This window comes from Musca vetustissima, unplaced genomic scaffold (assembly GCF_032173495.1).
Source record: "Musca vetustissima isolate MV318-11 ecotype Yass unplaced genomic scaffold, APGP_CSIRO_Mvet_v1 utg6009, whole genome shotgun sequence".
NCBI classification, from domain to species: domain Eukaryota; kingdom Metazoa; phylum Arthropoda; class Insecta; order Diptera; family Muscidae; genus Musca; species Musca vetustissima.
In genome coordinates this window covers 301,262-314,988 of record NW_026882788.1, presented here as the reverse complement: position 1 = coordinate 314,988, position 13,727 = coordinate 301,262, and the positions used below count along the sequence as shown (strand labels likewise).

Sequence of the window (13,727 nt, the reverse complement as noted above, 5' to 3'; positions counted from 1 at the left end):
TTTGTTGCAGCAACACCGTATAAAAATCCAAATGACTTAACAACTAAACAAATGGACAAATATGTTTTTGTTTTCAGTTAGAGAATAAAGTTTTTTGTTTTCTTTTGTAAACTTTCAATTTGACTCGAATAAAGATACTTGGTTTCTGTTCTTAGTTTAAAGTTGTTCAGTACTTAGTGTACCACCTATATATGTAATGCTAAAATATATATAAGAAGATCTGTAATAAAGTTTCTGTTTGGTTTTATTGTGTTCAAAGAACATTTCCATTTTCTATTTTGTTGTTGACCTTTTTCCCTTATTGTTTTTACTATTTTTTGTTAATTGTTCATTAATATTTCGTGGCTTGTTTGAAGCAGAGTTTTCTTTTTTTGTAAAGTATTTCAAGTATTTAAAGTTAATACAATTAAAGTAAAGTTTGTAACAATTTTTGGTTTTCTTTTATATATATTTGTGTGTTTTTGTGTTTTAGACCAAATGATGGAGCGTGTAAAGTTTTGATTTGATTTTTGTTATAGAAAGAGATAAATAGTTTTAGCACTATTGAATAAAGGTTGTTTGTAGGATTTTTTGTTTGTTTTATATTAACTCAATACTCTATGGGTTTAGGATCTCTAGGTTTACGTGAATATTTCAGACCTAAATTATCGCTAATTTCATCAATCACATCTAGAGCATAGTCCAATTGTTCTTTGGTGTGTGCCGCTGACAGACAATAGCGAATACGTCCCTCCATAATGGGTGTGGCTGGGAAACCAACACCAACGACAGCTATATTGCGGGTAGTTAAGGTACGTACAACAGCTCTGCAAAAGTAAATTAAATTTTATTAATACAGTTGTTAATTAAATTTTGTGATCAGAATATAATTATTTTCTTTACATATAGACCGATATTATCATCATAGCACCAAAGAGGTTTAAATAGATATTAAAAATCGTGTATTTTTTAAAGGTTAGGTTAGACATCTTGTTTTCATAAAGATGACTTGAGAAATTTGTAATAAGAAAAAAAAAATAGTTGATAGTCGTTTTCTGTTTCTAAGAAAGTGGGGTTAAAAGAAATTAGAGAAAATGAGTTATATTTATTTTTTATCGCAAAATTAATAATACAATCCTTTACAATAAGACTACTGAGGCATTCGGGGAGGATTAATAGAATTAAAAAAATAATGAGTTGATGGTTTAGATTCAGATACGAAAATATGCAGAAATCATAGTTCAAAGGATTATGGGATAGAAATGGAAACATGTTGACGTCCCCAAAGAAGATAGTTTCTCTCGGAGTCTGAGTCTGGATCTGAAGTAGTTTTTGGAGTTTTGACACAACAATTTTCGATAGCTTCTGAGTAGATAATTCAAATGGTACACCGTTCAGTCCCATTTAAGGGGACCCCCCATTTTCGGGGTCAAAAATTTTTTTGATTTAATTCGAATCGACACTAATTCAAGAATGTCCCAACAAAATTTCAAGTGAAAATCTCAAGCACTCTTGAAAATATAGCTGATTTATTGTATCAGCATCAAGTGACGGCTAAAGGGCTTCTCAAACTTTAAACGTGTTTTTCTCTTTTGCGAATGGCGGGCACGATAATTCGAAAACTAATAACCCAATCGATTCCAAATTTTTACACGTTTCTCTGTGAGTGTATAGCTATCGTATGAACTAGGATAAAGCCAATCGGTGAAGATCTTCCTTATTTTTTAACTTGGTTTTTGGTCAAAAATCGGCAATTTTACAAAAATATTTTTTCAAAGCTGCGCCATTTTGTTAATTTTAGAGCGAAGTCAATAATCCTATACGAGAGCCAGACATGTACTCTTTCTAACACCGTTGGAATTTTCGGATTCCGATGTTCCAGTGAGGAGTTATCATGCCCGCCATCAAAAATAAGGACTTTTCTTTAATTACAAAAAACAACAACAAAACAATAACAAAAATTTTTTGTAAATTATTTTTCTTCTCTTTTAAATCTTCAAATATATATGTGCAAAGTTACAAACCTTAACAAGCATTAATATTGATTTACCAGCCCATTGAAAATCTTGAAAAATTAAAATCGGGAATGGGTGGGGTAAATGATGTATACAAAGCCCAAAATTAGGCCGATTGCCGCAAAATTTTGCACAATGTACTGAAGTTAATCTAACATAACGGGGCTCAAGTTTCGTTGAAATCGGTTCTGATTAAGATGTAGTTCCCACAACGCACTGAAGTTTGTATAGTCCAATGAGTCTCAAGTTTTGTCGAAATCGGTTCAGATTTGTATGTAGCTCCCATATTTAATTTCGTCCGATTTTAGGTAAATGACTCACCAAAAGCCTAAAAATGAGCCGACCGTATCAAGTTTTATTGAAATCGGTTCGGATATAGATGTAGCTCCCATATAAAGTTTTGTCAGATTTTCCGAAAATGGTACACCAAAGACCCAAAGTTAGGCCGATTGCCACTAAAGTTTGAACAAGGCCATGATGTTAGTATAACCTAACGTTTGTTAAGTTTTGTTGAAATCGGTTCAGATTTGTATATAGCTCCCATATATTATTTCGTCCGATTTTAAGTAAATGACGCACAAAGGCCTAAAAAATAGCCAATTGACACAAAATTTTGTACAACGTACTGAAGTTACTCTAACATAAGTGGGTCAAGTTTCGTTGAGATCTGTTTTGATATAGGTATAGCTCTTATATATATTTTCGACCGATTTTCTGCAAATGGTGCAACATAGACCCAAAGTTAGGCCGATTGGCACCGAATTTTGCACAACGTACTGAAGTTAGTGTAGTATAATATATGTCAAGTTTTGTTGAAATCGGTTCAGATTTGGATATAGCTCCCATACATATTTTCATCTGATTTTATGAACGCCGCTAGGACTGATTCTTTCAATTGCTACTACCTATAGATGCGTCGAAAAACTAAATTGTGTCAAAAACCCCATACCTATTAAAATCCGTTTTAATCCCTACTATAACACCTACCCAATTTTGGAGAAAAGATACACCAACATAGGCACAACAGGCGAATCTTCATGACCATATGTGATGACACCCATTTGAGCCAAACGTCTACGGAAATAGCGGGTATTACGAGCCAATTGATTGATTTTCCGCCGGCCGAGATCACTGCCATCAACGCCCATAATAATGCTCATCGATGTGTAAATTTGCTGGGCCACAGGGGGAGACATTGTGGCAGCATAACAATGTGCATGACTGTTTGTGCGTAAGAAATCAACCAATTTCTGCAAAGGAGAAAACATTTCTAATGACCATATTTTTTACATATTTTCATAATGCCCTACCTTTGATCCGGCAATATAGCCACCAGCACTACCAAAACTTTTTGTAAATGTACCCATAAGAATATCAACATCCTTGGGATCACAATTAAAATAGTCCACAACACCACCACCATTGGGTCCCAAGGCACCAATACTGTGAGCCTCATCCAAATACAAATAGGCCTTGTATTTCTTTTTTAGGGCAATTATTTCGGGTAGACGGCAAATGCTACCCTCCATACTGTACACACCTTCACAAATAATTAAAATCTTCTTCCATGGTTTACCACCATTCTTGGGATTGCCATATACTACGCTCTGTCGCAAAACCCTTTCCAAATCCTTCATGTTGTTGTGTTTGAACACCTTTGTGGTGGCACCGGACAAACGTATACCCAAAATAATTGAAGCGTGATTCTTTTCATCACTCAATACGAGACAGCCTGGCGATAGCAGGGAAGGTAAATTTAAGGCATTTGTTGCAAAGCCCATACCAAATACAATGGCATCTTCAACACCCAAATAACGGGCTGTCAACTTTTCCAAATCAAGATGTAGCTGGGTGGTGCCCAATTCGACACGGGGACTACACAAAGCCAAACCCAAATCGCGGCATGTCTTCTCCGAATTGTCGGCACAGGGGCCAGTGGCAGCAGCAAAGCCCAAATAATTGTATGATCCCAAATTGAGACACCTCGTCTCGGTGCCCGTGAATTCAAATGACCAACCATAGTCGGGGGTGATACGATCTTTTAGTGTCAACTCAGCGCCGGGTACACTGCATATGGGACGATTCCAACAATCTCGTATTCTCCGATACACATAACGTGAATAGAAACTTTCAAAGGCATCGTAAAGGCTGACATAGCCATCACGATTTTTCTCCTTGGCCACTTTTGGTACAAATAACAACTGATTCAAATAGCCCAAGATCATGAGCAAATAGAATCCTAAATATGTAAGGCAGGCGGTGCGAAGAGGAACTTCCTCGAATGAGGTTTTCTGATAATGCTCTTCGGCTGGTGGCAGGATACCATCAGCAGCAGATGGTTTTGATTTGGCGCCATATTCGGTGCTGGAATTTGGGGCGATATTATAGAATCCATTTGTGGTTTTCTGGAAAGGAGAAGAAAAAATTTAAGAATTTATTTGAATTTAAATGAATTTATGTTAGGAATGTAATGATGATTGCTCCAATTTCCCAGTTTAACCAATATTGAGAATAATTTGTATTTCAGTTATAAAAAAATATATTGCATGACTTTCGGTTTATTTAACAACTAAAAAAAACCAAATTACGATTGCGTTTGCTGCTTCATTTAATGTTCTTATCTGACGCTATAAAAAATAATACCCCAAATGAAAAAACTACAACAACAAATATATAAATAAAATAAAATGCATTTAAACGATTACATGAGCACATGAATCAAATAATAATTGTTTCGAATTTTAGGAATACACTACCTCACCCCACAACGTGTTATGAATGTACAAAAAATATTTATGATTTTTGTTGGTATCTAACAACAAAGTTAATATAATAATAACAACAAATCCATATGGGGCGTCAAAAAAATATTATCGTCGTTATCATTATTGTACACCAAAAAAAAAGTCGGCACTCGTGGAATGACTGTGTTATTATTCCCTATACCTATCAGTCATACATACGTAAAAATAAACACCTGAAACACGCCACTACTTCATACTAAAAAAATATTTAATTTAGATTATAAACATTTGTAATTTGTAATACGCAACGTTTTTGTTTGAATCATTTTATGATTTGTTAGTCTAATGATTAGGATGGATAATAGAAATGGTTGGATGGTGACGATGGTTGTGATTTCATTTTTTGGGTGTATTGCCAACTTTGGAACCAAATATTGAAATATAGGAAGCGGATTTTGGCCTTTTTACTGAATAATCAGAACATTTTTCTTCTTATTATTAAATAAACCATGGGGCGAAGTGTACATTAACTTAGTATTCACACACCACCTTGTGCGTCACAAAAACATGTTGACTTTTTAGATAAATTCGAACACAAGCTTTTTTTCTGGAAGTAATATGAACATTTTCCCCCAAATCTACCAACAATTGGGAGTAGAGTAGAAACGTATACAAAAAGTTATCGCAGATCTTTTAAATTCATTAGCAAGTATATGTTAATGGCACAATAGTTTTTTTTTTCTTCAAATACTTTACAACAAATATACAATACAAGACAACAACAACAGATCTCAGCATACAAAACAAACATCACACGTTTTATGTTTATTAGAAAAATAATAACAAAAACAAAAAAAAACAAGAACTGATACAATGCATTTGTTCGAATAGATTTTTTTTTTTGTATTTAAACGCCTCATTGAATGTTGTGAGCGAACGAACGAACAAACAAACGATCGAGTCAGTAAGAAATCGAATTAATTGATGTATGACCACACAGTTCACAACAATGTCAAAAAATGTGGTAGGTAGAATGGATTCTTAATAGAAATCAATGAAACCCAATAGAGAGTGGAGAGCAACATTTAAATTCAAATATTTCTATGATATAAACAATATGGACATATTTTAAATATGTAAAGAACATTATAGAAACTATTTGACCTATGCCATCATCATCAACACCATTCAAATGATATTAAGTCTGTTGGCAATTTGTGGCAAATTAACAGATCTACGTTTAGAATTTCTATGTTTAGAATTGCTCATCGAAATACACACCTCCACATTTATGTTTTCATATTCCATTTGGAAAAAGCAAGAACACGGCTAATCAATTATAAACAAAGGTACAAAGTCCATGTTTATATTTTTGGAAATCAATTCGAACAATAGAGTACAGCCTAAGTATAATATAAACGTAATACTGATTTGAACATTTTTATATAGTACAACTCTTCGTCTAGCTAGTCCCGTTTTCTGTGAAAATGATGACATGCAACAAATGACTTTTTTTCGTGGAATATAAGTTAATTTGAAGATACATTAACGACAATTAACGGATGAAATGTAACGTACGTTTCCTTTTCAGTGTCGAACGTGCCTGGAAGGTTACATATTTTACAGAAGTTCCATGAATAAACACATACAAATTCATCATTATATTGGCAGAAGTCGTAAACAATCAGAAAAATATTTAGATTACATGGTTGCATTATAGTACATTCTACAAAATTTTGTTATAACCTTCACATGAATGTGCAACATTTATATAGATAGGCATTCAAGAAAAAAGTTTTTCCGATTAGAACCAAAATCTGGAATGACAACATAATAGTCTGAAATTTGTTAGGTCCATACCGCTATAATGAACATGGATCCATGTATACTGACATTTTTCAACAGATTTCCTACTACTAACTAACTTCCGCAATTCGTATGAAATTGCAGAATTTCATATTACAACATATTCAAAGGGCATTTATTCGATGGATACTTGCATATCGAAACCATATTTCAATATCGGAACCAGTAATCAATGTTGATTCTGAAGTTTAATAACATGAGAATCTGGAAGGGGCATTTTGCAAAGCTTCTGGTAACGGTAGCCAAGATGAGGGCATAAAAGCAATCAATCGGCTGAAAATAATAAAGCAGCTGGTATCGATAGGCTACCAGCCGAACTATTTAAAACAGTTGGTCAGATGATGGTCAGGAGCATGCACCAGATCATTATTACAATTTGGCTAGAGGTATGCATTAAATCAGTGTTGTACAGATGGCGTAATGTTAAATGCGTGTAGGTTACAACATTGTCGATATGACTGTCAAATGTTAGTTTATCATCAATAAGTATGTCAAGGCATCTTATGCTATTGATGATATTAATAACTTGACAGTTATAAGCCAGCGACAAATTAAAGTGAGCATAGCTAGAAAAACCAAAGCATGTGTTTTTGTAGGATTAACAATTAGCGGGTTGGAGTTCATCCATGCATATAGCAGGCTCATAACCCATTTAAATTTTGTTAGAATTGTCTGCAGATGCTTTAAATAACAGTTCTATATCATCTGCATATAAATATGAAGAAAAAAACAACAGACAATAAATCAGAGAAAATACCATTCATAAAAATACATTGATATCTTTCAGTTAAGTTTAAGCCCCGATTTTTTCCGCAATCTGTTCACAGATTTAATGCAACTATCCTAAATAGGATATGCACAAAATTTGACATCGCTACATCCTTGCATTCGGGAGATACAGTACATTATTTCGGAAAAATTAAAGTCCAATATCAAGAAAACCAAATGGAAAATCGACAAAAAAAAATCATTTTAAATTATTCTCTATATTCAAAATCGACAAAAAAAATTTAAATTATTCTCTATATTCATTTTTACAAGGATGAAAAATAATTCTGATGGCAGAATTCGTACAATTTGAATACGAAGTGATTTAAATAATTTGGACTGTATACACAAATTGGTGCTGTACACAAATTTACCCATTTCTCTACATTGAAAAACTCATAACTTTACGAAAATTTGGATTTTTTAGATTTTTCTTTTGATATGTGTCTGTCCATTATCAAGTCTTGACATGTGAAATTCAAATAATATATATCTACTACCTGCATATTAAATATAAGCTCTAAAACATTTTGTTGCCTGTGGGCAACTTTGGGACCACAGAGGGTTAAATATGACTTCAAAAGCCGCATTGACAATCATCAAGCATATTGTGCTTCTCCAAATAAATATCAAGTTGCACTTTTAAATCATATTTCACAACTTTCGATAAAACGGGAAATAGAGCTATTGGCCTGTAATTATCTCCATTGGAGCCCTTCTTCCTGATTGGCTTAATATTTGATTTTTTCCACTCTTTAGGAAACGTTGACGTCATAATGATGGTATTAGTCACGTGTAAAAGAAGAAATATGCGGAAAAATAATTTTGAAAAATTTTTGCTATTGATGATATTAATAACTTGACAGTTATAAGCCAGCGACAAATTAAAGTGAGCATAGCTAGAAAAACCAAAGCATGTTTTTTGTAGGATTTACAATTAGCGGGTTGGAGTTCATCCATGCATATAGCAGGCTCATAACCCATTTAAATTTTGTTAGAATTGTCTGCAGATGCTTTAAATAACAGTTCTATATCATCTGCATATAAATATGAAGAAAAAAAACAACAGACAATAAATCAGAGAAAATACCATTCATAAAAATACATTGATATCTTTCAGTTAAGTTTAAGCCCCGATTTTTTCCGCAATCTGTTCACAGATTTAATGCAACTATCCTAAATAGGATATGCACAAAATTTGACATCGCTACATCCTTGCACTCGGGAGATACAGTACATTATTTCGGAAAAATTAAAGTCCAATATCAAGAAAACCAAATGGAAAATCGACAAAAAAATCATTTTAAATTATTCTCTATATTCAAAATCGACAAAAAAAATAATTTTAAATTATTCTCTATATTCATTTTCCAAGGATCAAAAATAATTCTGATGGTAGAATTCGTACAATTTGAATACGAAGCGATTTAAATAATTTGGACTGTATACACAAATTGGTGCTGTACACAAATTTACCCATTTCTCTATATTGAAAAACTCATAACTTTACGAAAATTTGGATTTTTTAGATTTTTCTTTTGAAATGTGTCCGTCCATTATCAAGTCTTGACATGTGAAATACAAATAATATATATCTACTACCTGCATATTAAATATAAGCTCTAAAACATTTTGTTGCCTGTGGGAAACTTTGGGTCACAGAGGGTTAAATATGACTTCAAAAGCCGCATTGGCAATCATCAAGCATATTGTGCTTCTCCAAATAAATATCAAATTGCGCTTTTAAATCATATTTCACAACTTTCGATAAAACGGGAAATAGAGCTATTGGCCTGTAATTATCTCCATTGGAGCCCTTCTTCCTGATTGGCTTAATATTTGATTTTTTCCACTCTTTAGGAAACGTTGACGTCATAATGATGGTATTAGTCAAGTGTAAAAGAAGAAATATGCGGAAAAATAATTTTGAAAAATTTTGGCTATCAAAGTCCTGCTGCATTTGATTTAACGACTAAAACCCCTAAATGAAAATCGGCGGATGAAACACATTGAAATGGAAATCCCTCATTAGCAGTTAACATATTTTTGATGTCAATGTTGGTATCACAATCTATCTGATTGCTAACAATAGACGCATTTAAAGAATTAATATCTTCAATGGATGGCTCTTTCTCCGTAGTATTATTTTCATTAATTAAACCATTCTTTCTTATTGTACTCCAAAGAAAAGAATTAAAATTAAAATAATTTTAATTTAAATAGAATGTTTTAATGCAGGAATAAATTTAAATTAATTAGAAAAAGACTCCAATACTCCAATTGAAATATTTAAAAATTTATATTTTAATTTTGGATTTGTTTTGAAATATTCTTGTCCATGGAATGAATTAATTTGATTTCGAATTGAATTCAATTGATCGAAATTATGACCAGTTTAGTTATTATCGCTAATATCAAAAGATTATATAACTTCTGAAACCTGTTAAAATGCAAAAAAAAAAGAATATTAAATTATAACCTGCATAATTATAAAACAAAATTCGAATCAAGGACTGCGAATGTAAATACTTTGAAAGTATCAATCGTTTGTCACTTAAAACAAGGAGGATGGGAATGGACGATTTATTTTAATGTTTCCCTGTGGATAATTTTTTAATGACTGTGAAATATTGAAATACAACTTACAATTCAATTGCATGTTTTGGAACTATGTGCATTCCTCATAAATTTAGTATTTTTACTTCTTTCAATCGAATACCTTTTGCTGAATTTGAAGTATTTCTTAAACAATTTTCAAAAAACGAAAAAAATAATAACATTCTAAAAACTCAAGGATATAATAATTAGTTTTCGTCTATATCACACTATAGTTAAGATTAGATAAGAAAGCATTTTGAAGCACTATCTAGATTTTATAATATGACGAATATTAATGGATTTTGTAAATAATAAAAGAGTTTTTGGCGCGTTACAAAACAAAGAAAATAATCACCCTTTTCGGTATAATAGGTATCTGTGTCTGTCTATATACCCTTTATACATATGGTCAAATATCAAATAATTGTCGTTCGACTATCTCCCATTATGCGAGTGATTCATAAAGTAATTATTTGATGATGGTGAGTCACTATATAATACTTTGATCTATATATTTGTTGTATTTGTCATTTTGTGATAAGAGATTGGGGGATCGAAAGGTTTAGTTTTTGTTTGGGGGTGCCTTTAACAATTGAGGTATGATAGTGGGTTTTTGTGATCTTTTGTGGTCAAAGGTAAACAAAAATCATAGCAATACCTTATGTTGTTAACTAAAATCTTTTGTAAGGGAGATCGAGATCCTCAACTATTGAAAAAATAATAAATGCAAAATAAGTGTAGCTCACTAAAGTAGTTTATTTTAAATTTGGACGAGTTTAGATTTTGGTTTCTAAAGTAATTCTTTTGTCATTATTAAAACTTCTCGTATTGTATTGAAAAACACTAAAAATCCTAAATTAAACTTCTTTGAATTAAGATAGTTCGTTCTATTGTAGTTATTTTTGCCCCTATGAATATTGAAAATAATTATTCATATTTATGAACAAGTTTTGCTTTCACAAATACATACCCATACCTATTTAATAATTTTCTCATAATTAATAATTCATCCTCGCATATAGTGGTGATCATATAAAAAAATTACCCTCCCTCATGTGATAAGATAATAACTGGCATTTTTATTGATTACTACCATAAAATGGTTTATAAGGTATTACAAGAACATGCCAGCCGGTAACGGCCGCCAGCCAGGTGCATTTGGATTAAACAGAAAAAAAACATGCCAAGACAGTATTTTTGTATTTTCCTACAGCGATTAAAGTAATTATTTAAATGTAGCACACAAAAATCGATGTCAATATGTAAATAGAATAACATTTCCCCAGTGTTTGCTGCTACTTGACCTACAGAGAAAGTTGTCATCGTTGAGAGTAAATTCTCTGTGGTCAAATTCTCCCCTCTTTCACATTACCCTCAATGCGCCCTAATTTTGGTAGCAACAATTAACTAAGAAATTATGAAAATTAAGGGGTGTGCTTGTTGTGAATACAATGGGTGGGTGGTAGATGAAGTAAGAAATGTCAAAAAATGAAATTCATATGAAGGAAGACCGGGAAGTTTAGTTCCGCAGTACTGCAATTCAATATTCTATTCATGTTCATGTTTGCTTCTTCGTAGCCGCCAACCAAACTGACACCACACATCGAATAACGTACGTACATACGCACCAACAATCATAAACAAAATTCCAATTGGATTTTTTTTTTTTTTTTTTTTTGGAATTTAACACAAACACGAGCACGCCCTAAAGCAGTCAGAAGCAGCGACGACAGTAGTGACCATGGCAGAGGAACCAAACGAACCGCAAACGCAAAAATACCCCCAAAACATACTGTTGTTGCCACACTATAATTATGGAGCACGAAAATTAAGTTTTTTTCACTTTCTTCTTAGCAATGATGCCGATATTAATAAACACCACGATTCTATTTGCATTCCAGTTGTGGAAATCTTTAAATTAGTCACAAGTTTTTGATTATAAATCAATTGATTTTCGTCGGCACAACACAAACAACTGATCTGGCAATAATATCGGAAAATAACACAATCACACCATAACCGCTAACAACGGCGCCGCCAGCAGCAACCCCCAGCAGCAATTATTAATTTAATGATTTTTTTTTTGGTTTTTCTAAATTAAGATCATAGAACTTTTATGGACAATGCATTGTATATGGTATTCTTAATTTGATAATTCACACACACACACACTCGATTTAATTATTTACTGTTTCGCTTAAGATTCGCAAGAATTCACACATTGCCTTTTTCCTCCATCATCATCGTAGTTTTTTTTACCTTGAAACCATTGCTCATGGTATTAGCCTTGAGACCATTTTTTCGCGTACGAATTTCTCTGTAGGCCGGAGTATTAAATTTCTTCAAGTGCAGTTCTTCCTGCTCCTGGTCGTATTTATTTTGCAGGTGCTCTGTTGACATTATGCTATCGTTTTCATTAAAATCACCACCATCTGGATTTCCCATTTTTTGTGAATTTTTTCTTTGCTTTGCTATGTGTTTTCACACTTCACTATTTTGTCGGTTATTTTGTTTCGTTCGGTAGTTAGTTGTGCCGCCTATGCGACACAGTGGGTAGTGAGCGTAGTACTGTACTGGCTGTCACTGTCACCGACTGCAGAAACATTGAAAAACGTTCCACCAGCTAACGAATGGAAGGAGAAGACAAAATCCCCGAAATTGCAGAACCGAAAGTTACGAATGAGGTGGGATGGAAACTAAAAGAGAACCACAGTCGGAGAACCGAGCCATACTGAAATGTTAATGTGTGACGGCGTTACTGACGTAAAACGATTTAAAAATTAGGCAGTAAATAAAATAACTAAAAGCGAATTTACATATAACATTTAATCATGATTAAAGGCTGAATCAGGGTTTATTTTCTTAATCAGGCTAAATTTACCATGATTTACCACACAAATTTAAATCATTGTGCAGCAGGATTTATTTTAAATCATGATTGAAATCATGATACTACTGAGATGCAACGCGGGTTTTGTACGAAAAAATACAACTCTCTCACAATGTACCAAAATTTGCAACTGTTTTTACATGCCGTTTTTAAATTTAACGGCTGACAAATACAAAAATGACAGATCAAAGGAAAATAAAAATTAATTATAGAATATTTGTGTTTTTAGGTGTTTTTTTTTTAATTTTCCAAACGATCACAGTATTGCAAAAACATTTCCATTGTGGTAATTCTTCTATTCTTTTTCAAACTGCAAACAAATATTTTTGGCGCAAATTAATAATTTTGTATGTATACTAACAAACATCAGCTGATCGGCATTTAGATCATGATTAAGGGTATGTGTAAACAATTAGGGTGTATTTCTGGATTTCGTTAATCGAGTTGATTCAAAATCGTATATGTAAATGTACTTTAAGTTTATTTACATTGTCTCACGAATTCTCTTAAGGGAACACCCCCATTCTGGATTTTAAATGTAAAATCAATACCAGTGCTTGTTAAGGTTTGTAACTTTCCATATATATTTGAAGATTAATAGGAAAACAAAAATAATTTACAACATTTTTTTAGTTATTGTTTTATGAGATTAAAGAGAAGTCCTTATTTTTTATGGCGGGCATGATAACTCCCCACTGGAACATCGAAATCCGAAAATGGTGGTGTTAGAAAGAGTACATGTCTGGCTCTCGTTTGAACTAGTATTATTGACTTCGCTCAAAAATTAACAAAATGGCGGACCTTAGAAAAATATTTTTCGAAAATTGCCTATTTTTGACCACAAACCAAGTTCAAAAATAAGGAAGA

General features: G+C 32.7%; 1 protein-coding gene across 1 annotated transcript; it reads right to left on the bottom strand.

Moving 5' to 3' along the window:
• Positions 1–589: 589 nt before the first annotated feature.
• On the bottom strand, positions 590–12,430 carry LOC133329486 (serine palmitoyltransferase 2). The gene is made up of 4 exons (XM_061537958.1): positions 12,230–12,430; positions 3,305–4,399; positions 2,982–3,244; positions 590–806 (listed from the first exon to the last, which is right to left on the bottom strand). Exons 1-4 carry the CDS (start codon positions 12,413–12,415, stop codon positions 590–592), a joined length of 1,761 nt encoding a protein of 586 aa, XP_061393942.1. The 5' UTR covers positions 12,416–12,430.
• Between the last annotated feature and the right edge of the window lie 1,297 nt (positions 12,431–13,727).